This window comes from Siniperca chuatsi, linkage group LG14, assembly GCF_020085105.1.
Source record: "Siniperca chuatsi isolate FFG_IHB_CAS linkage group LG14, ASM2008510v1, whole genome shotgun sequence".
Lineage (NCBI taxonomy): Eukaryota > Metazoa > Chordata > Actinopteri > Centrarchiformes > Sinipercidae > Siniperca > Siniperca chuatsi.
This window is the reverse complement of record NC_058055.1, coordinates 15,251,423-15,276,206: the sequence shown is the minus strand read 5'-3', so window position 1 is coordinate 15,276,206 and position 24,784 is coordinate 15,251,423. Positions and strand designations below refer to the sequence as shown.

The 24,784-nt window shown below is 41.0% G+C and overlaps 1 protein-coding gene across 4 annotated transcripts in view; it reads left to right on the top strand.

The window, feature by feature from the left end:
* The window catches only part of LOC122888872 (stAR-related lipid transfer protein 13-like), a 59,156-nt gene that overhangs the window by 18,790 nt on the left and 15,582 nt on the right, over positions 1–24,784 (top strand). The window contains exons 1-3 of one of the 4 annotated variants that reach the window (XM_044223860.1): positions 9,742–10,251; positions 23,195–23,266; positions 24,637–24,718. In XM_044223860.1, coding sequence (XP_044079795.1) covers positions 10,128–10,251; positions 23,195–23,266; positions 24,637–24,718 — 278 coding nt within the window. In that variant the 5' untranslated portion in view covers positions 9,742–10,127. Of the gene's footprint in view, positions 1–9,741; positions 10,252–14,428; positions 15,689–15,916; positions 21,755–23,194; positions 23,267–24,636; positions 24,719–24,784 lie in introns of those variants that run through there. The other 3 variants (XM_044223859.1, XM_044223861.1, XM_044223858.1) reach the window with 3 other exon arrangements.

Below are 24,784 nucleotides of genomic sequence, written 5' to 3'. Positions count from 1 at the left end.
TTAGTTTCCATGGCCATGTTCCATTTTGATTTGTTTCGCTGTAACCGTTTGCATGATATTTGTATTTCTGTCTCCCTAAACTTCTCTATGAATCCTGTGTGTTGCTTTCAATGCCTATTTTATGTGTGTAAAGAACACACATGCAACACGACTTGCAAATGCATTAATACACATATAAACATGCACATTTACTGTACATCTTATCTACTCTTATCTAACCTTGAAGTCCATAAACTGTCATTTTACATAACCCTCAAATAGTAGAAGTGAGGAGAGATTAACATGGCAAAACATGGCAATAACAGGAACCTTAAAGTTATAGTATCAAAGTTTTATTTATAAGTTTTATTTTTAAGTTTTCATATACCTGTTTTTATTCGTATGTGGAATTTGTACATAAAAAAGCTGACTGTAAAATTCAGAATTGTTACAAATCAACTAACGTTTAAATTAATATATTATCATCCTAGTTATTCCATAAATTAGCAACACACACACATCATCTGAAGTCCAGCTGTGTTCTCTGTGATGCTCTGGATTTATCACCATCAATGAGCGACTGGGTCTCCCTTTACATCTTTTTACTGCTGAGCAATGGTGAAGAGTTTGAATGTTTAAAGGATAATTCTGGTTTATTACAACTGTGGTCGTGCTGTAGTGGTTTTGACCATGATTCTACTTAACAAGTTATTTGCTGAAGAAACATGAGCAGTGATACATTTGTAAAGGTTTTAAACAAACCACCAGGCAAGCCAAACTTATTTGGACCAACCAAGGCCAACAGTAAAATTACTACCGAAACTGTCTGTAAACATCACCATCGCAGTTTCCAGCTCGGCATCCTGGTTCAACTTTGACCTACCGCACTTACATAGTTCCTGTGCAATATTATTACCACCATTTCGGCGTGCACTCACTTTCACTATTAACTTCAAATAAAGTTGTTTGAAGTTGTTAAAGTGGTTTCCTTTGTTTTCTCTTCCAAATAATTTAGTCTAATCGACTGACCACACAAGTTTCTTGCTCAGTCTGACTTTGCTGTAGTGTTGTCCCAGTGTTCCCAGATATACTTAATTTGGTGAGTACATAACTGATGGAAATGACAGCCAAAACTATGAAGCCTAACTAAGCTAAGCCAAGTTGTAATAAACCAAAATTCTCCTTTCAGTTCTTAAACCTGCATTAACTGTTTCTTTGGCCATTTGGAGGCAATGCAACACGCTGTAAACACAACATGGACATATTATCACCATAGAAATTTGTAATGGTGAATGTATTAGAAAAGAGTTGCCTATTTAGACATCCAGCCAATACGGAGCAATGTTAGCATTCATTTGGAGATATGTCTTTTAGCTCTGTTTTGGTCTCCACCAACTCCTAAGGAATATAGCTCGCTCTTTGGCTGATAAATGCTCCACTGTGTTCACCAGCTAGTTGTTAACTGTGTCTGTCTGCTGTTTGGTGCTGGGTAGGCAGCATACAGTTGGGTTTTAGAGCTTTTTCACTGAGAATAGCTGCATGCTACGGCTGGAAACAACACTGATGAGATGAGACTGAGCCAAAACAGTAAGTAAGGCCATAAAACCAAAACAATGAGCTGAAAGATTGTAAAACCCTCCGTAGAGAACTGCAGTCGAGTGATAATTCTCTGTGGGTTTGTCATTACGTGTGACCCCTGTCACATACAGAAAGTCCTTTGATCCATTATTAATATAAAAATATTAATTATAGCAGCTTTAAAGGTCCAGTGTGTAGGATTTAGTGGCATCTAGCATTGAAATTGCAGTTTCCAACCATTTGAATACAGCTCGCCTCACCCTCCCATTCCAAGCGTGTAGGAAAAACTATGGTGGCTGCAAAACTCGCAAAAGGCCCTATCTAGAGCCAGTGTTTGGTTTGTCCATTCTGGGCTACTGTAGAAACATGACGGTTCAACATGGCGACCTCCGGGGGAGGGGACCCGCTCCTTCTGTAGATAAAAACAGCTCATTCTAAGGTAATAAAAATACGATTCTTATTTTTAGGCGATTAAACACCAATGAAAACATATTATAAAATAAAAATATTATATTCCATTTCTGCCAATAGTTCCTCTTAAATGTTACACACTGGACCTTTAAGTGTTTTCCTTACAATTATGGGAACATTTAGTCTTGACTTAGACAACACAGTGCCTGCACAGCAAAGAGGACGACTACGTATATACAGCGTAAACATGCACTGATTCTGTCTCTTCTGACTTCTGACTAGGCATTGTAGTGGAGTAGAAGTATCTGGTATATTCGCTATATATATATGTTACTCTTCAGTCTTAATGTTTCACTATAATTATGCACCCATAATGTTGGGTGCCATGTTCAATTAATCAGAATATGTGAGCATTATGGTGATAGTTTAATTGTAACAAAAATACCATTATGTTTGACAGCTTTTAAGCACTACTAATGTGCACATGAGACTGTACTACTTGTGTATTTGTATGTGTATGTGTTGGCATGTGTGTTTGGCATTATGTATTAGTGCAGATTTGTGTATTGCCTGTACACACTTATGTTTGTGTGTGGTCCTGCAACCCTATACTAGCAAAAAGAGAAAAGGCTTGAGAAGGAAGTTGGTCCTTGAGGATTTTCCTGCTAAAATGCTTATTTTAACAGCTAAAAACCTCAATATGTGTATCGCTCCTAAGTGCCTCTAAAATGAGACACTCAGCAACAAAGCCTCCTATCAGCATGTGATCTGCACTCTCATGACCTGTGGAGTTTCCTCCGTGTCCATTAGCTATTGTTTCCCCTCCCGGTCCTGCCCCAGGTCCTGCTACTTCCATACCACAGTCTGCACCCCATAGCCCTCCGCACTCGGCTTTCAAACCCCACGTCTGTCTCCAAATACGATGTCTACCCCTCCCCATTCAGTTCCATACTTTATACCTCAGGCTGAGTCTGCTTCCCATAACCCAGCCTTGGTTTCCCCTATTTCCCATCTGTATCAACTCTCCTCCTTGGTCCTTAGGCCGAGACCTTTGCTTTGTGTTCCCCGGCCTCAGGCAGGCAACAGTGATAGCCATCTCCTGCTGTAGGTGATCCAGTCTCCACAATAGGAGGTGGACGATGCCAACAGACTTATCTTTGCAGGCTGGACAAGGGAAGTTGTTGTTGTTACTGGAGAGTGTGAGGGAGAGACACTCTGAATTAGCTCCTGACCCACTTAACTCGTAGCCCATTTTTCTGAAGGAATTGAACAGAGCAGCGGTCCTCGATGGCTGGTGCAGAAATATTGACATATACACGCTGATAGTGTTGATTTAAGTAGACGAAAGGGTATAATGTTAGCTCTTTGTAATGTTGTTGTTTCAGTTCAGGTCATTTTATGATGACACATGATAAGCATACAGATCCTATAACAATAATAATATGCATGATTTCTTCCACTGTACTGTATTTTAGTGACGCCTGCTGATCAAACTCAAATGTCAGACAGGAAAATCTGAATCGTTTCCACTCAGACGTTCTCCTTCTTCCACTGGAAAATAAAATGTCTTCAAGCTTTTAACAAAAATGACTTCACATCTTTATTGTTTTACTTCATTTGGGTCATCTCTCTTCTGATCTCCAGTGCTACCATCATCTGTCTTCCCCTCCTCGTTTCCTCTCTTGCTGAGTCTTCACTAGCTTTGCTTTTGCAAGGAGCACCTGTCAATCACATTGTCTCTCTGATGTATCAAAGTCAAGGGTCAAGTTAGCAATATCACCTCTGAATACTAAACATAGCAATGTTTTTTAAATGCTTTTTGAGGAAGTGAGCAACATATGGAATTACTATGTGATTCATACTAAGATGAGGAATTTAGGTCAAGGTCACACAGTGCCATCTGTTCAATGGTTTCATTTAATCTGGAGCTTTTCCACTTTAAGCAGACTGGTGGCGCTCACTGAAGCTGCTGACAATTTATTTTGCTAGATTTTTCTGTTGTATGAAGATGATTCCCCATCTGGATTCCTAATTTGTTTAGTTTTGATTGTAGTACACCTCAAGTTTTCAATCAGTTGTTGAGGTGCCATACGGTATAAGTGTGGGTGGGTTATGTATGCGTGTGTGTTTCAGTCTCAAACAGTCAAGTCGAGTGAGCAGAGCAGCTTGGCCTGAATGACTGAGTGTTGCTGAAAATAGAAGACAGAGACCAGGGAGAGAGTGGCAGGGATGAAGAGGAGAAAAAATGAGCAGGGAGAGGAGGAGGAGGAAGGGGAGGAAGGGAAAGAGGGTACATGGTAGCTGAGCAGACATGTAAATTTGAGGAAAATGGGAGAGAGGAGTGGGTTGGACAAGATGCTTTTGTCACAAAGTTTCATCATGTGATCTGTTAAATTATTGATCAGCCTGAACTCGCTAACCCAGACTCTGTGTGCATATGCAGCTATTGACATTTTACAGTAAGACTATCACAGTGCAGGAGTGACAGAAAAATCCTGGAAAATGAAGTTTTTTGGTGGAATAGCATGTTCGGAAAGGACAAATGTATTCAATAGTCAGCTAAAAATGTCTAGAAAAAATGATTGTGAATGCATTCAGTTTTAATTTGCAATTGTGATTTAGAAATACTTAATTTGAGTGGGTAAGAATAATGTTCAGGTTAGTAGATGAAAATATAGCAGGAATATTTGTAAAATCATCTCCAGCTCTTGCAGGAAGGCTAACGAGAGAGGGCTTTGAGCATCCTTGTGACCATCACATGCAGTTGGTGCAGCATTTCTGACACCTAACCTCAGATGACCTGACAGGAAGAAGAGGGAGAAACTAGTCCTCCTCCCCCTGCTCCACCTTCTGCTCCTCCTTTTTCTGCCTCTAGAAGACAGCAGCCTTCTCCAAATCCATTTCTGTAACCACTGCAAGATCTGATTGCTCTCCCGGCGGAGACGCCCATGCTCTGCTGTGTATTTGTTCTGAAAATCACATCCCGGGTCTTTCCAGAACATGTCCATTGTGCTGCTTTGATTGGCTGCTTGATCCCTGGAATGTGTTAGGTTGGTGTTTTGATTGGCCGCTGCTGTGAGACAGTTGTTCCTGTGGTGTTCTCTCTCCCTGCCAGGGGTAGAGGTTGACCTCAAGGACCAGCTTACTATCTACATATCATAGCCTTCAACATCACAGGGGAGAAATATAAAACTGAGCCTGGATCAAAGTCACTTGAAGTTTTGTAGTTTTCCCACAGAAGTGTTTAATTTCTGACCTGTAGCCTCTTTCTTTCTCACTCATTCTGTCTCTCAACCTCAACCCACAATCCACTCTGTTTCTACAATTTCTTTAAGAACACATATCTGTCACTGCAATGGCTGGTACAGTGCAGTTCTTTAAAGGTAAATATGATTTTTAGTGTCCCACAGTAGTACAGTTACCTCGCTAGGTGCTGATTTCACTTACAAAAGAGATAGCAGTGGTCAGAATTAAGAATTTTAGAGAATTTATGAATTTTTAGCAATTTAAAAATGTTGGTGTGTTGTGTTGTTGTATGTTATAATTCCTTGCTCACTGATAGAGGTTGTAAAATCACAGATTTATTTTTCCTTGAAGGGGCACTATAATGATGTAGTATGTTACTTCTATAATGTTTGGGGACTCACAAGAGACATATTAAAAAAAAGAATGGTCAAAATTGAGGCAGTGGTGTCTGAGATATCCTGACTCTTAGTCTCTAGTATGGGTCAAGCTTTAAAGGGACATTCTGGAAACAAATCAAATGTATTTTTTGGCACTTTGAGCACCACAGGCAGGTGCCATATAGTCCCATTATATTCAAGAATAGGCAGTTCTCTCGTGAAAATAGAAACAAAGAAATATCTGGGACCTTCGTCATCAGTGATGCAGATTCTGAGTCTTCTCAATAGAAGATTTTAGATTAACTTTGCAATAGTTTTGAAATCTAAATTTTGACCCTTGTCCCCGGAGAATGTTTCAGGGCATGTTTTCAGTCAGTTTTCTGCTTATCCCATTATATTTACCATAGAACTATATTTCAATAGTAAATGCTTAAAAGGATTTAAGAAAACACAGAAAATGTCAGTGGTACTTAATCTTCTACTCCTTTATGTCAGAGTGTTCTGATTATAAGCCTGTTGTGCCTGTAGGTGGCTGTGATAATATGCTAAAATCCCATAATCCTGCAGGGAACACGGGTCACAAGGTAATGTGTGTGTATAAGAAAACTGATTATGTATGTAGGCTATCCACGCATACATTAGTTTATGCATGCTTTGTATTTGTGTGGATTTAACTTTATTTACATTCATTTGCTATTCATGTCTGTACATAACTTAGTATGTTTATGTTTCTTTGAGTGTCGAGAAAGCTGGTCGTCACGCCGACACTACCGGTACCTTCAGGGTTGATGCTACACTTTGGTGTTACGCTGTGTTTCATGCTTGTAAAATAACCTATTTTGGTGTATGTATCAGTTGTGACATAACTTCTACCACATGCATGCAGTTTTACAAACAACATCTCAAAAATTCAAAAATATGAATAATTAATAATAATTAAACTCACTAGAAATATGTTGCAGGTTTCTGAGTGCTGTTAGGTCTTGGAGCACAGGAGATGAAAGCAAATCCCTGTTGGATGTAACAGATTTATTAAATACATAGTCTGACTATATATTAAGTATACAATCATTCAAAGCATCATCATGTCCATATTTTCATGAACAGAATAGAAAGAGACAGGAATGCTTTCCACCATTCAGAAACATGCCATGTAACTACGACACATTTAACCCTTATAGCACCTTTTATTTGAATGCTCGAATATTCCCGTTAGCTCTAATTAGGACTGTTACTACCACACTAGTCTTGGTTTTGTGATTTTAAAATATAAAGCCACTTTGATGTGATTAAGAACAACTTCAGTGCTCCTCTGCATAAATTCTCCAAGTCTCTTAAACTCTACTGTCACAGACAGACGGATACATGCGCCTTTGTCTTCTCCCTGAATATCTGAGACAAAGGGGAAATGTCAGCATATTTTGGTTCTTTTTTCACCTGCAGGAGGCTCACAGACTTAACTGGATACTTTAGGTGTCTGCGGTCAGAAATAAGGACCCTGTTTGTGTCTTTCATGACTCGCTTCAAGACATTTGGTGGCTCAACTTTTTTGCCTGTTTTAAAAACACATACATACATGCTTTACACATACATACATGCCACACAGTCGTATTCCCCTCGCATGCTCTCATCATCATCTTTTCAACATTCTCTCTTTTCTCCAATCCTCCTTTTGCGATGGCACACACAGGTTCACCACCTCCTCTCCTGTCTGGCTTTTCAGTCCTCTCCTCAACACGATTAGTACTCTCCCACTCAAAATATAAGCCTGCACAACAGCATCCAATACCTCCATCTTCTTTAAAGGGATCCTTAACATCATTGCTCAGAGATCAATGCCATACGCCCGCATGTGTCGTGGTCTCTTGCCAGCTTTGGATCCAAACCCACAAATAGAGCTGATTCAACGGTTTCAGGTGCTTGCATCTGTTATTATCCTCCAATCAATAGTTATAGGCTATAAAGGAGAAGCTTACCCTAGAGAGAATATTCAGGATGTCTAATATTTGACGAGAGCTGAAACAACAAGTAATCAAGTAATTTTTTAGGTCAAACATTCTCTGGCTCCAGCTTCTCACTTGTGAGGATTTGCCTTTGTCACCTTAGGATTTAGGAAATTGTGAAGGGCATTTATCACTATTTTCTTACATTTCATACGATTAATCGAGAAAATAATCACTAGGTTAATCGATGATGAAAATAATCGTTAGTTGCAGCTCTATATTTGACATTTGTATGTGTACCATTAGGAGATGAAAAATTGTCATTATGTTGAGGTGCATATGTTAGCTTTCCACCTATGTGATTTATTGTAACTATGCTCCTAATATTTAGGAAAAATCAATCGAAAATCAAAGCAGAAAATCTATTTTGCTCTGTAAATGGGGGCAAAGACTGCCTTAATATTATGCGCCAATAATAAGTAATTGTAAAATTTCTTCCTCTCCTCACCAGAATTACTGTCCCATTATTCCCAGTCTCCTCCCTTTCATTTTTACCATTTGAGTATAATTATATGTGAAAGAAGCCGTGTGACTTTGAAATTTGTCTCATCCTCTATTTGCAAATATAATGCTCGTGAATCCCATTAAACTGTTTTATTCAAAGCTATCTAAACAGAGAGGGGAATTTCATCATAAGTTTTAGTCCATGAAGTGTGTCATTTAGCATGTTTTCCTGATTCCTTTTGTCCCACACCGGATCGTGTTGATGGTCAACTCCTCAGTTCCTTCCTTCATTCAGCTACTCATTGTTCATCTTTCTTTACCTCTGAAACACTTTCCCTCTCATCACTGCCGGTGCCAGCCATGAATCTCACCCTGGTCTCTGCAGTGTAACGCAGGAATATAAATCTCCACAGCTATACTGTCATCGGACACCAGGCCGTGGCAGGGCAAGGCAGGGAAAGTAGGGCCGTGAACTCCAGCCTTAACAACCTTCCCCTTCATAATGTGTGCTGTATGTTTGTTGAACCAATCCATTTTGGGTGAATTCACATTTTGGGTGAAGCCTAAAATGCTCATCCCCAAGTGATTATTCATAGCCCCATTTATGACGGTCAACCATACCAGGAAAGTGGTATTTGGTGTCCAGATAAGTTCAGGATTCTGCTGACTACTCGGGATGTCAAGCATGTTACGACAGGCTGAAATGTCGAATCAGGTCTCTCTCTACTCATGGATCCATGCTGACCTGGAACTCAACACCACAAACAGGACATCCGATGGTGTCAGGCAGATGGCAGCTGAGGAGCATCCTGGCCGGTCTGATCGCTCTGTCTGGCATTCCTGGGATAACACGGGAGTAACTCAGAGCTCAGATGGTTGATGCTTGTGCACTTTCACTTTAGGTTGTCAGGCTGACTGGAATATGTATGCTCTTGAGTTCACTCCTTTTTATCTCAGTTAGTCAAGCACATATTCAGTTACTGATATTGTGATGCAATCACCTACTTGTGCGGTTAAAGGAAAAACCCACTGAAGCACTTGCAAAACGTGCCCTGGAGTCCTTTGTCCATTTTGTTGTGTTTTTCTTATTGCTATGGATAACTGGCAACTCAGACAACGTTAACGTCCCAGAGATTTCAGCTAATGCAGCTACAATTTAAAATTCCAAATATTTACTGTATCCAGCTTCTCAAATGTGAGGATTTCCTGTCATTGTAAATTGCATACCTTTTGTTTTTTGTTGATAAGACACAATTAGCTATTTTGAGACATCAGCTTGAGTTTTTGTAACTTGTGCTGGGTATTTGTCATTATTTCTTTAAGATTTTAAACATAAATGTGTTGGAAAGGAAGGGAAGTAATATGGAAAATAAGGGAAATTATGAAGCCAGTCACTACTGAAGCCCAACATGTCTATTGCTGTTGCCCTGTTAGGTCGGATTTGTTACTGAATGACCAGAGATGCTAAGGAAAGATTTTCCTGGCAACACTACTTTTTGCAACTTGTGTGCATGTGTGTGTGGCATGACTGTGTGTTATTAGTGTGTATCAAGGGGATTGAAAGAGATCCTTGTTTGGGTGAGTGGGTGGGTTTGGGTTGTGGTGAACATGTAGGTTTGGTGTGTGTGTGTGTGTGTGTTTGTGTGTGTGAGAGAGAGCGAGAGAGAGAGGGTGAGTCTTACACATGGGGAGGGGGCAAACCGCCTCTCACATCTGGCTCGCCATGTCAGAAGACCATGCACAAGTTATGTTGAAACAGTGCTGCACCTTCGCCCTACCAGCGACTGTAGATGAGTCGGGCAGGGGGCTGAGGAGGGCAGAAATGCTGGATGAATTAAATCAGTAGACTACATCTTTAGTGGGTCCAAATCCTGAGCACAGGACCTCGTCCGCCTCCGCTGGTGCAGGAAGGTGACGCAGCGCGAGAGGAGCTTTATACCAGGTGAAGTGGTGACGACCATTGCGGCAGCAGCCGGGGAGCGCACCGTCCCAACCGGGGCTGTCCACAGTGGAATAAAAGGATTGAGGAATAACGGGTGTTGACGGAGCGCTGGTTTTAGACAGGAATTATGCGTCCGGCTGCCCCGCAATGACAACCCAGCGGAGGTCTGCCAAGCTACAGCTGCGGCGGTCGATCAGCGAGCAGCTGCGGGACTCCACGTCCAAGGCTTGGGATCTGCTGTGGAGGAATGTCCGGGAGAGGCGGCTGGCAGGTCAGAGAGCCAAAACCAATGGAAGTGAAACTTACATTAATATGCGGAATACAGTTTATCCTTATTTTGACTGACACAAGTCTGTCATATAGATCTGCTAGGCTACATAACAGCAGCATGAGTCGTGAACTGCTACCTTAACGCACCCCATATTAAAATAGATATATATTTGGCTGAAAATTGATTTCTGACTATACAGATAAATATTTGTCTTGTCACCGACGGAGGCCATAATCCCCAGATCCACCACTACAAGGGATACAGAGCATTTAAAACAACTTTGCTGGGTAATATTAGAAGGATATTGTAGACAAAAGTTTCTTAGTCTATGTACTGATGTTGCTTCTGTGCCTGAAGCGTCACGCACAGAGCGCACCCTGATATTTTGGGAAGGTCATTGACAAATATAGTGCTCAAAACAGCGCAGGCATGTGCTGTGGACAGGAGTCCAGTCGGGGGCTTCAGATGCCAATCAAGCATTCGTTGTTCAAATCTGGAGAATTGTTTATTTTGCTTATTTATTTTGGAGAGAGCGACGGAAATGTAATATTTTGGATTTCGGATTTCATACATATCTGCATGGAGTCAAATATCCTATGTAGCCCACGCGCCAATGCACCAAGTTTGGAGGGTCAGTCGGTTTGCTCTATATTTACAGTGGCCTGGATGAGTTAGATGTCTCTCGTTCTCTCAACTGTGCGTCAGAGAGCGAGGAAAGTGAGGGAACTGCGAGGAAAGCGAGAATGTAATTACCGAGATGCCTGCTCTTAAGCAAATTACACGATGAACATTCCCACATTCACATCCACAAACCACCAGAGGCCACTGTGATGTCAGGCGTATTCAAGTGCATAGCATGTGTGACCAGAAAACGCCTACATAGGACATAGTTAAAGATCATTTTCAATATTGCATGATAGATAATTACTAACTATGATGAATGTTGCTCCAGTGATGCTTTGTACACAATTAATAAGAGAGGAATGTCAGTCAAATGGAGCACCAGAGAGCACCTGCTGCCCCAGTAATCCTCTTTCCCCTAATTTCTCACCCCTTCATCCTGTCCTCTAGCCAGAGCCCACAACAATCCCCAAACCCACAGCCCCTCCTCCACCCCTCCCTCACCCCACTGCTTAACCCATCAGCTCACAAGGCACACAGTTCACATCTGTCTGGATCAGATTTTGAGATGGGGGAATCCTTAAAATGTGCACATCTGGCCTCTCCGTTATGCTGGCATTCTGCAGTGCATTTTCCACTCTATGGATTAGTCAGAGCAATGGCATATTGTATAAGGAGTTCATGCAGGGAGTTGGTCAAATGTTTTACATTTAAAACAGTGTAGTAAATTTGTCAGGGACGGTGGTCATTTGAATAACAGGAAAACTGTAAATGACCCAGAGTTTGCCTACAAGGCTCATTTTATTTTGATGTCCGGTCAACACTGTAAAATCAAATACAATCAATTTAGCTGAAGTTTAAAATGACCAAACCTGAACACAGTTACATTAAGAAACACATTAGCAAATAATGTATAAAGGACATAAAGCGCAGATAGCAGATTGCCTATGCACAAAAAAATCAAGGGTCAGATGCAGTTCAGCTGTCACTTAGATTAAGTAACATAATTCAAGTCGCATATGCAATAAAATAAAGGTACATTTGCAGCTGTAATCAATAACTAGTTGGATGCATTAATGAACAAATGGACAGATCAGGGTCCTGACGATAAGTGCTGGAACTGACTGAATGTTAAAGTGAATTTGATTGTGTTTATGGTTCCATTCAGTCATCTGTATGTTTGTGTGCGTGTGTGAAAACTGAGAGTACATAATAGCACCTGGATTTAGCTGTAATCCCACAGGTTTTTTAGGTTAGCAGTGGGGGTCGGAGCTCCCTTTGCATGTGGGATTTGTGGGTCTTAGTTGCTTTGGTGGGAGTGTTGGGGGGGGGATAACATGCAGATAAATGACTTTTCACAAATCTAAACCTTTTCCTTTAATCATCTCTTTCCAACTAGTCGTCATTCTCACTGTATCAGTTTGCTACCTCACCCACCTGGAACTGTCTTTCACTGCTCTACTGAAAGCACTCAGATAGCTGTGAGTAAAACCCAGTGATTGTATAGTTGAATTATGTTCAGTGCTGGATGTCTCAAGGCTTCCTGCTGATCAATGTGAGTTTCTTATTAGTGACCCTGAATGCATTTGAAGACAAATTCAGCTGCCTCGTTGTGCCTCTTTCATAGATAATCTCAAGGCTGTAACAACAAAGTGAGGTTTCAACATTTAGCAACATTTCAAAAAGGGACATGCATACAAGATGTACATACAGGATTTCACAATTGTCTTGGTCACATTTCAGATATTTTCTTATCTCCTTTGAGCCCATGTGCATCCTTAGATGCTCAGGAATGGGGTCCCTTGGCTGTATCTACAGGTTAAAGATTAAAGGTGACCAGGCTTCAGAGCCCTGAAGCTGAGAAATGCCCCAACTGTGGAGCTCAGGCTGGTTACATTAGTGTCATCCTTTTGATCACTTAAAACCTCCTAAAGGGCTTTTTATGAGACTGGCAGCCTTTTCTTAATTTAAACTCATTTGTCTCTTGATATTGCCAGTTTCTTTCTCTTCTGCTTATATCTTTGTGATTGGTATCAATAAACAATATCTATTGTATTGCATAGATTTTCAGTACAAGACTTCACTTAAGGTATCACATGGTAGAACTACAATAAGTGTTAGAGCCATTTCTATTATTTCTATATATCTCTAATTATATTTATACCAAAACACGTTTTCCAATAGCTGCAAGTTTAATTGTGAATGGGATGATGACATAGAAAACTATGTTATGTTGGGGATTTGTACTAGAAGCAAAGGTTTGGGTCATGATAATAAGTACGAGATCATGGCATTAATGATAAGACTATTGCATTTTCTTTTCTTTATATTGTCTAGCTGTTTGTTGTCGTGCTCCCACCCTCTGCATATTTGATTCATCCTTACTGTCACATAACTGTAGCTGGTTTTTCAGTCTCCTCTTTAGTTTGCCTTTGCCTTTAGTTTCTGTCCTGTCTTGGCCCACTGCAACCGAGGCAAAGTGATGGATATCATATTACTGACCGCTTACTACAGCCCTGCCCTGTGCCAATTCATTTACACACTTCTATTTAGCTCACTGTCACGTTACTGTGTCAGCCTGCTGTGCCCTGCATCAGTTGGAAGGTTTGCTCAGTGCGCTGCATGGTGTTTTGGGTGTATTTTCTTTTGTCAGTATATCTAGGCTGACATGAAAAGTAATTAAGTCAATTCATACTTCCCATTTTGTAGTGAGAAATCTTGGGATAATTTGCCTCCCAGACTGCATGGCAACATTCAGTCACACATTTCCGACATTAGCATTGCTTACTACAACTGCTAAACAACAGATTTTTGATGGATGTATTGTGATCAAGAGGCCCAAGCAGGGAATGTGGGTGGTGTACATGTGCTGGATCAGTCAGTGGTGGAAAGTAACTAAGTACATTTACTCAAATACTGTACTTAAGTACAATTTTGAGGTGCTTGTACTTTACTTGAGTATTTCCATTTTATGTTACTTTACACTTCTACTCCACTACATTTCAGAGGGAAATATTGTACTTTTTACTCCACTAGATCTATTCAACAGCTATACTTACTATAGCAGTGTCTGGTTGGGGCCCTTTGTCGTGTTTTAGATGTCTATGAGTTGTTAGCAGTTCCACCAAAGAGACGTTTCCCCTCAAACTTCTCATATTCTCATTGGTTTAATTTCAATAACGGTTTGATACCCAAAGAGGTAAAATTACCCAATATTATTTAAAAGTCCAGAAGATAAATACAAACTTGTGTATCAGAACTTTGTCTTTTGTTCTCTCCTGCCCCATTAATAATCTCACGACCCCTCAGATTTATCTTGTGGCCCTTTAGAGGGGCCTGACACATTGGGAACCACTGGACTAAACTACCTGTACTGTAAATAAAGTTCAAACTAGCTCCACTTCGACCAGCTACAACAGTAAAATGCTGCTTACACACTGATGCAGAACAAGTACAAGTACTTTTGATACTTTAAGTACATTTTGTTTTTAATACTTATGTACTTTTTGATGCAGAACTTGTAATGGAGTGTTTCTACATTGTGGTATTGGTACTTTTACTTAAGCAATGGATTTGAGTACTTCTTCCACCACTGGGATCAGTTATGTTAAATGTCATGTGGTATGAACTTGATGGTGTGGATTTACTTTTCTCAATGGCATTCCAGTCCTACTCGACTTTATTAACGATAGGTTTGCCCCTACATACATTCCTCAGCGCAGTCTCACACCCCCACATACTCTCAATTGTTCTGGCCTTTCTCATTCTACATTGGCGCATGGCCGTTGGGATAGTGTATTTTTTCCAGGCCTATCCCCGCTCTTATCACATCTCCCATCCCAGATATGCCCTTTTCACACACACACACACACAGACACGCACATTTGCCCGAGGCATGTACCAAATTGTGTCTTTGGCACAGCGTCAGGAAGCAGGGCAGTGTTCCCTGAGCTCTCATGCCATTGGCTGCTGGTCATGTGACCAAAGGAAAGACCTTGTGGAAGCAAGAGTTTGTGATTCCTCCTCCCGTCTCAGCTGAGAAGTCAACATGTGTGTGTCTGGGTGTGTGGGGAGAACAAGGTCTGTCATCTGAGTCAGGTGGTATGATGAAGCTTGTGTGTTTGCTTGACTGTGGTGAGTTGAAGGGAGGAGGCTGGCGGGTGGGGAGCTGATTTGGCTTCCAGTGAGGGCACGTTAGAGGCAGGAATTCAGAAGGAGTGCTCACACAACAACTCATCAGGGCGAGAGGGTGGAAGACTTGTAGCTTAGTGAGGATTAGATCATTATGTTATGGAGGCTTTGGACAAAAGTATGACCATTATGGATGATGTGGACACTGCAGTGAATATGGACAGTGTGGCTACCTCAGAGACAGTAAACAACAGTCTGGACCTTGTGGACAATGCAAACGGAATAGAAACTGCCAAAGACGAGGTTGTTACTGGTGGTGTAGTTATCGGAAAATGTACACACCCTACGAGTGTAATCGTCGCTGACAGTGTGGACAATGTGAGGGACGGTACAGAGAGTGCTGACACTGTCGTTACTGAAGACAGTGCGGACATTGCTGACCTTACAGACAGTAGGAGTATGGAAATCGATGACCTTGTGGACGGTATGGATCAAAGTGCCAAGGACGACAGTAATGACTGCGAGAGTGACAGCGACAGCACCTCTGAGGGAACTTGTCTGGAGGCCATGACACCTTACGGGCAGGACTACTACCTGAGGCTGGGAGGCACCCCTCGACGGCGCTCTGCCCTGCGCCTCTCACGCATCATTGCCCGCCAGCAGCTGCTACAGAGGCTGGCACAAGGTAGAAATAGAGAGTTATAGCAAAGTTATAATGTGCCCTTCAGTTATTGTCAGTGTGATTAGATTTGTGACTGATTTTACAATCTCAGTGATCTGAATTTGACCTGATTAGTTGGATGTTCTCTCAATCAGATTGCTTGTATTTTTTTCCTCCAGATTTGCTGTTTTTACAAGAGGAAGGTGGAACATGAATAGGTTTGACACTGCCATTATAGTGTTTAAGACTTGCCTAGTGTGAATTTCCCTGCTTTTTTTTTTTTTTCATGTGGATGAACTCAAGAAACTCCTCATCTGTTTGTCCGTTCAGAGGTAGAGAGCTGGGTGCAAATTCAAACAATGTAAGATCTATGTAAGATTTGATCAAGAAAGTGTATCAATTTTAAAACATAGAATGGAAGATTCTGATTGCAGTCTTTTCACGTGAGATTCTGTCTTCATCATTAAGGAATTTTTCAATATTTGATCTATTAATATTTGAGTTTTACACAACACCAAAAAGGAAAAGACCCAACTTTTAGAAGTAACCCAGCTATCTTCTGTTTTATCATAGCTTACAGGTTGCCAGTACTCCTGCTTCTTTCTGGTTTTAATCAGACGGACATATGGAGCCTCTTCTCCTCCAAAGATGTCTTTCATAAATCATAACAAACCCTAAAGGACTGTAGTGTTGTCGTCAGCTTTGTATTCCATGGTTCCTTCCTCAACTTCCTGTCACATGACTCATGTTTCCCAGGGAGTAAACAGAACATCCCGGTGTTCAGAAAGAGGCTTTGTGCTGCTCCAGTGGCTATTCTTATGTGTTGAGTTCATTGTAAAAAATGAGTTACTCTCCTTTGTATCATATCAGATAGTGTGTTTGTGGTGTTTTTTGTTCTGATGTACTCTACTATGGCACATGGCTCTGGTCTTATGAAGGAGCAGAATCGTGACTGGTCTTGTGTTAAATTTGTCTCTGCGAGCCAAATCTTGTATGAAGCATCTAAAAAAACTCATATGTGAAGGAGAAAGAGAGCAAAATGACAGCTGCGACAGATGAGGAATGTAGATGGAGAAGCAAGTTTATGCCTGTGCTGGTTTTGGTTGATGGTATGACTTATTTAACTTTCTCTCCCTGCCTCTTGCACTCATACACACTTTTCTCCTCTTCTACTCTCTGTTTTTTCTTCACTTCTCAGCAGCTAATAGACTATCAGACAGACTTAAATAAAAAGGAAATTAATGACCTAACCAAACCTACATCTGAAACTTCTCAAAAGCAATAGTTTGATTCATATTTCAAAGTACATCCCCCCTCCTGCCATTTAGATATGCACATGGCTTATATACAGATGGGTGACAATTTAAAGTGGCTATAATAACAATGGATCAAAGTTTAACACTGTTACAGCGTTACATAGTGTACACTATGCTCAGTACCAAACAGGAAACGGACAAAGTTAGTAACTAGCTGGTGAACATAGTGGAACATTTAGCAGCTAAAATGCCAGATATTTCCATCAGAAGTTGGTGGAGACCAAAACCAGAGCTAAAAGAAGGCCAAATGTCTGACTCCTCTTCATCAGGTGGCCAGAAACATGACTCCAAGTGAGTGCTAATGTTGCGCCGTCTCTGATGGATGTGAAAATAGACAACTGTTCGCAATATCAACTTAAAAGGTGGAAATATGTCACTCTTGTGTTTGCAGCTTGTTTCCACTGCCCCCAAGTGGCCAAAATAAATCAGTAATTGCAAGGATAAAGGAAGAACCAACATAGAAGCATTGTCCCAAATCCATACTAAATACTCAATCCAAGCAGGTTTTCAGTATGCAGTCTTTTCACACTGGACAAGTATACTAAAAATAGTATGCATACTAAAAAAAACCCCAGAATTTTCGACACTATTCTCCCATAATGCAATGCACAAAGGAAATTGAGGGCCTGATCACTGCTGGGTGTGGTGGTAAAACAGTGAAACATAAAATAACTATTACATCCATGGAAAAACATTTTGATGTCTGTTTGTGAAACTGGCAGTGACATTTGACAGACATGCATGTGCCTAATGGTTTGTATCATCTCCTGTCAGTAAAAATGTCAGTATATTGATTTATTTATAAAGTAACTGCAAGTCTCTGAACTCTACTGGAGGGATGAGGACCATTCTTCACAAAGATATATTCCTCATTTGGCAATTTGATGACAGTAGTCTAACACCTCAGGTCCAGGTAGTTTTCAGTCATGTTGAAATCTGGTGACTGTGAAGGCCATAACATATGACTCACATCATTTTCATACTCATCAAAGCGACCCTGCGTTCCCTGTATGGAAGCATCTGCATTCGTTATGTTTTTCCACTCATTTTCAGGTTTTTCCTGTCGCCTTTCTGTATTTTCTTTTAAGCACTCAAGAAAGCTTGAGTTCCTAGAGCAACTCTCAGTGTATCTGTGAGAATAAAAGTTCACTATCACTCATTGTTACACTCACCACAACTACTACGGCACATACATGTAACCATAGCCTGAAGCCATTTAATAATTTGACAGGAATTTTAATGCATTGCTGTAACTTTACCTCCCTCTGCTGGGGAAAAAGTGGCATAACCAAATACACAACTTGATCACCTTCAGTCTTCTAGTCTCATCCTATCCCGCGCTATTAATCCAGTCTGTTAAGACTGACCATAACCTCTGTGCTATTAATAATCATGGTCAACTGCAAACTTACAGCAGTCTTGCTATCATATTGTATATCCAGGGCTGCCTAACTTCTGCAGTCCTCAGTCAGTGAGGTCACTGATGCACAGGAGACTCTGCGCCTGAACCTGCATCGATTTCATGCCAGTGTTAATTCTGTTTTACAGTACATTCCTAAGGACTTGACATCATCGCAGATGAACCAAAGGGGACGGGACAGACCTATTCCTTTTTAACGTCCCTCCCTTCCTTCCTCCCTCTCTCCCATCACTCCTCCTCTGCCTTTTTTGCTACTTTTTTTTCTTTGTGACCTTTAAACATGAAGGACTAAGTGCTTTAGCGTATGTGGGAATATGGCTGCTTTCCAGGCATCCTGCGTGTGTGTATGTGTGTGTGTGTGCAGTTTTGTAGAAGGACTATGACTTCTCAATTCATGCCTTTACAGCCTTTACAAACTACAAGTTATCTCTCTCTGTCCCTTATCAGTGCTGCTTATGTCTTTTAGTTATCAAATAGATTTTGACTGAAATGACTCATTTAAATATAACTTTGCTAAATACTCTGTAGTTCTTCTCTCTGTTGTGTGTCGGTCTGTCTAACAATTATCCCAGCTGAGTCCAATGACATGTTAAGTCCAGGAACTTCCTGTTGCTGTTCTTAGCTCACATGCCACTCTCGACGCCTGGGAAATTCAGAGCAGGAAATGATGTCATGCAAGGCACTTCAGGGTCCTTGAGACCCAGTGCAAGGCAGACATAACGCTGAGAAAAGGCTGTCAGAAAGTCAAGGTTACTGGCATTGGATAAAAGGGAGGAAATGAAAGGCAGAGGAAAGAAAGGCAAAGGCACACTTTCAGAGAAAAAGCTGTGAGGACATTAGGGTGCTTGTATTGTGTGTATTATGTAACATAGCTGGCACCCTTGTTATGTAAAGAATCACTATACAGCCCCTTTGTCCTACACATGGGTACCCATATTCACACACCCACACACAGTCATACACATACCATCTGTCTACCTTCCCTGCTGTTGTTCTGCCTTTTGTCATATATTCTCCACAGCAGGAATAGAGCAACATGGAATAGACTGAGGGAAAAGCACGGTAGGCAGCTTGGATTAGCTTTTGTGTTATTTGTGTGTTTTGTGGCCCACTAATAACATGCTTGTGCACTAATTAATCTCTTGATTAAATTCTGCACAGATGAATAGTGGTGCTTTGTTGCCACGCTGACAGGAGCTTTGTCACTTGACACCTTTGTGCACAAACACATAGACTCATTTCCAATTACACATGGACAAACACTGTAATGATAAAAAAAACTGAATAACTTAATAATAAAAAAATATATGTGGGGACTACAATGGTTTCACAACTTTTGAATACTTTTGAATACAGCACTAGAAAAGTCGATGTAAATGCAATTTGTAAATTGAAGGTTTTGAAATTCTTGTAGCATTCTGATGGAGATCAAGTGATTAGTAATAGGATGTGTTTGCAAGTATACCTCTATATAGGAACTAAATTAAGTATTTCCATTATTTAGGCAGGATATTGCAGCACAGTAAGAGGCAGCAGCATGCAGCTGATTGTATTTTAGTCCTTAAAGAAGAACTCTCTAGCTCTAATATCATTGGAGGCAGTTATATGTTTGGCTTATTTATTCTGTAAAAACAGTTTAGAGAAATGGACAATGGTTTTGAAAACTTGCAAACAAATTCATATGAAAATACTGATTGTGACTCTGAAATTTATGTGCACTTTAAATCATCCTTGCAATCTATTACAACCTTTTGGGTCACAAATATGACGTTTAGCTTGGCCTCAGTAATTTTCTAAAACAGTTGGGCACTGTGGTTTTTAGCAAACGTTACTCAAGCAGGAGTAAATGGTGCATTTGTTGACTATTTTCAAGATTTGGTTCACTAGGGAGTATTTATGACACCATAACGTTGTATGTGGGATTTACTCAAAATAAACATCAGCGTCCATGTTCATTGTAATGAAGGAACATGTCAACCTGTGCAACGCTGTTGTGTTTTTAATGGAAACGATGGAGGTCTGTGGCACAGAGGAATAATCAACGATTATCAGGCTTTAGATCCACAGGCAATACTTGTTACTAGGATCAATTCATTGTTGGTTTTAGTATTTTCATGGGATTTGTTGACAATAAGAAAAATATAGAATATCACCAGACTTATCCTTTTTCTCCTGCTCTTCATCTGCATCTCCTTTTTAAAAAAAAAATCTGGTTTCTAAAAAAAGAGTTGATAATCTTTCAAATCTTACATTCAGTAAATAAGCGGCTGGTGTGGTATGTCTTCCTTCCTGTGGTTTTCCCACAGGGTCTGTCCATCTCAGCTGCCCTCCCCACCCCAGCTGTGTGCCTGTCTCATCTTTTTTGCATTCTCTGACTCACTGGGGGCAACATCTGGACTGCGCTAAATGTCTGCAGTGTGTGTAATGTATGAGTGTGCGTACACACTGCATTCTCCCACACATTGTTCTGGTCTGCAGTATTGTACAGTAAAGCGAAAGAAAGAGGCCGAGGTCAGAGTCTCCTTGCTAGGTTCAGCTGACATGTGAAGTTAGCGTTCAACCAGTCGTCAGGCTTTGACCTCAGGGGCTGGCTGATGCAAACAGCAGCTGAAATCAACAATTTCCTTTATGGATGTGATGGGGCAACAGCAGCTCTGGTAATGACAAAGAAGATGTGGAATTGGTGGCATTGACCAGCTTCTTATAGGAGCAAAGAGGAAGAAAAGATGAAGAGGTTTCAGTGAAAGAAGCAAAGAAGAAGATGAAGGATGAGGAGGTTTCAGTGAAAGAAGCAAAGGGATGACGGATGGATGAAGGAAAACGTGTGAGGGAGTATTTTTGTTTAGAGAAAGATCGTGAGGGGCTAAGAGAAGTTTAAGCAAGAAAGATACAGAGAGAGTACAGAGGGAAAAAATGTAAAGAAAGGTGGAAAAAATGACATTTGTATGAAAGATGTAGAAAGAAATGTACACACAAATGAACTAGAGGGAAAAGGCAAGAAACAAAAACAAGAGTGAGGAGAAGAAAGGAGTCTAGTGCACACAAGGCAGAGAGAGCTGTAAAAATAGAGAGATATTGTATGTGTATTGTAACAAAGCAGAAAATGCGAGAGAAGAGGTTGAGGAGAAAATTAGAGGGAAGAGAAAATTTGCATGGGGTGGGCTGGAAGTGGGAGGCAGAGTTGTAAACACGAGGGTTGGAAAGGCAGCGAGGAAGAAAGTGCAGAATCGTTGCCACTTGATGGAAAGCTGGATAGCAGCGAAGGGATGTGCCATGGGATGGAGAGGAAACTTCAGTCTGAGCAAAGGAGAAAGAAATAGAAGCATGTCATCACCCGCACCATGAGGGCTTCAAGTAAGTTTTCAGTTTTCTGCGTTTCCTCAAATTTCTCACCCTACGGGCTCTCTCTGGTGAAATGTTTCTCACTGGAATTTCTCCGTCTCTCTAGTCTATTTTCAGAGTGTTACAAAAATTTTTTTTCATGGTCTGCCCTCATATTGCTTCATATGTGATTTAGAGAGATGAGTTATGCTGACAATGTTGGGAGAGGGATATAATTTCTGGATTGCGGTGAAAGGATCATTTCCTCTGACCGTTCTCATCTCTGATGGTGAAGACAGTGGCTTTTTATTGCCCTGCTGAACTTTGTCCCCTGTGTTTCTGCGGTGCCTCTCCCATTCACTGCCAGCACCTCTAAATGAGAGTTGGGTTTTGAAAGAGGTATGAGATAAGGGCAGCGACTGCAGAATGATGCAGAAATAAGGTTGCTGTTGGTTAGATTTTTGATGAGAGTGTCTTTATTGTAGTATATTAAATAACTTGTGTGGACGTTTATATTATTTTGAACTGTAAAACTCCTCATTAAGATGTCCTGCTACAAGCTTCCCACCTCTCCTGTGAATTTTTGTGTATATATGTAGATGTAAATGTGTCTCTGTGTAGATCTTATATCTGTGCAAATTTATATATTTTAGACTGAAAAAAATATTTTTAGTACATGTACTAATGTGATCGCTGGCACCAAGATCATTTAAATGTCTTTGTCAGCTCTGCAGAGCGGTTTAATCAGAATTTCAGAGCTGCCACTTTAGCAGTGTGAGCAATACATATGCTGGTGGAAAAAAGTAGAAAAACAAATGCCTGAAAAACGTCTCGTGGTGCTGGGAGCAGCACCTAATTGGGTGTGGTGCCATGTGCAAGGCCTGTTAAATTCATTCATTGACGGCTGAAATCTGACTGTTGGGTTATCTGAGTGGATGTCGTTTGAAAGTACAGGATGCGTAATGTTATACTAGGTAAACGGTTTCCTTTGTCCTCTCAAGATAATGTGGGTCACTCACTAGCTCACTTCCAGCTTTTCCAGTCTCATCATTCCAGTGAATTCCCAGAGGAAAATGTAATTCTCTGAGATGTTCCTCCACCGTATGCTAAAAAATGCTGGGCTATCGATGACAGACAAATACAGTGTTATGCGCTTTATTTCTGTCTTTGAATCTTAGTTTATCTGTCTAGAGAGCAAATAATTAACACTGCACATCAAGTTGGGCATATAAAAGACATCAGCCCGCTGGAATTCTCAGAGGGAAATCCAATAATATCGATACTTTCCTCCACAAAAATGATGGGATATTAGGGAATAAATTCCCATCATATATTAGATATGATGGGAATTTTTTATTGTTTTCGGAGTTGTTTTTCAGTTTTTTGCAGGGTAAACCATAAATGCCAAAAAATCCATATGATCAATGTACTGATGTGTGTACTCAACATGCTCCTCCTTTTATTGCTTTACAGAGATTGAGGCTAAGGAGGCTTGTGATTGGCTTAGAGCAGCGGGATTTCCACAGTACGCCCAGCTTTATGAAGGTAACACACACACACGCACACACACATACACACATTTTTGTTTCACTATCCCCATGGGGGACAGTCATTGACATAATGCATTCCCTAACTTTACCCATCACAACTAAATACCTAACCTTAACCCTTACCCTAACCCTAACCCTAAACTAATTGGAACCTGTACCCTAAAACCAAGTCTTAACCCTCAAAAAGCAGTCTCTACCCATGGAGACCTACATTTTTATCCCAACAAGCCCCCGTGGGTTAGTGTGTCAGGTTAAAGTCCCACCGGGATATAAGAACATGTAACACACACACACACACACATACACAGTAGCCATCATTTACCCAGCTGCCTTGTTTCACAAAGACTTGCCCACTTCATATCTCTCCTTTTGTTCCTGTTTCATTGCTGCTTCTGGTTTTCTCTCTCTCTCTGTCTTATTTTTTCCATCATCTCCGTTTCTCTCTCTTTTTCTGCCGTCCCTCCATCTTTGTATCCTCGTCTTCTGGGCTGTTGCGTTCTATTTCCAGGCTTCAGTTGCTTTCCAGAGGGAGGGGTCATGGGAAAGGCCTTGTTATCACTGCTGGGACTCTCACAGCTTCTCTTTCTCTCTTCCTTCCACCTTTCTCCTTCTACCCTGTCCTCAGCTCGCCCACCACTTTTCTTTCAGTCACCCCCCTGTCAAAGCCTGCATTTTCTTACTATCTCTTTCTTTCTTTCTTTCTTTCTTTCTTTCTTTCTTTCTTTCTTTCTTTCTTTCTTTCTTTCTTTCTTTCTTTCTTTCTTTCTGTCTGTCTTTTTTCTTTCTTGCTTTTCATTCAATCCTTTTTCCTCCTTCCTTCCTTCCTTCCTTCCTTCCTTCCTTCCTTCCTTCCTTCCTTCCATCTTGCCCTCCTTCCACCTTTCTGAAAAGACCTACAGGCATTCATTCATGTGATGATCATCTGGTCTCATACAGTTGAGGCACAAAACAGGAAATGGCCCCAGTAATCTAAGAAGTAGCTTTTAAAATCCAGCAGTCCAGCAATCCAGCACACACACACACACACACACACACACACACACACACACACACACACACACACACACACACACACACAGCGCTTCTCTGAGAGCTGCTGTGAGCTCCAGTAATGTCAGGTTATGGGTGCCGGCCTCAGGGACTGCGGCTGCTCCCGGGCGCACAAGATGCCTGCAGTCTGCCACCACACACAGAGAATCACCAAAATAAAAGGCTTGAGTCATTTTAGCATTGGCATTGTGTGGAATTCAAGTTATTTTGGGGTTTGAAAATGTGTATGTGTGTTCTGTAAACTTCAGATGCAGATGACAGGTGTTAATAGCAGTTGTGTCACATTTCTTCTTTCTTTCTGGGTCTCTCTTACAGATTCCCAGTTTCCAATTGATATTTCCTCAGTGAAAAGGGACCACGACTTTTTGGACCGGGATCTGGTGGAGCCTCTGTGTCGGTAAGGACACTTGCACAAACACACATTTACACACTGTACACTTATACACCCACATGCAGACCTCAT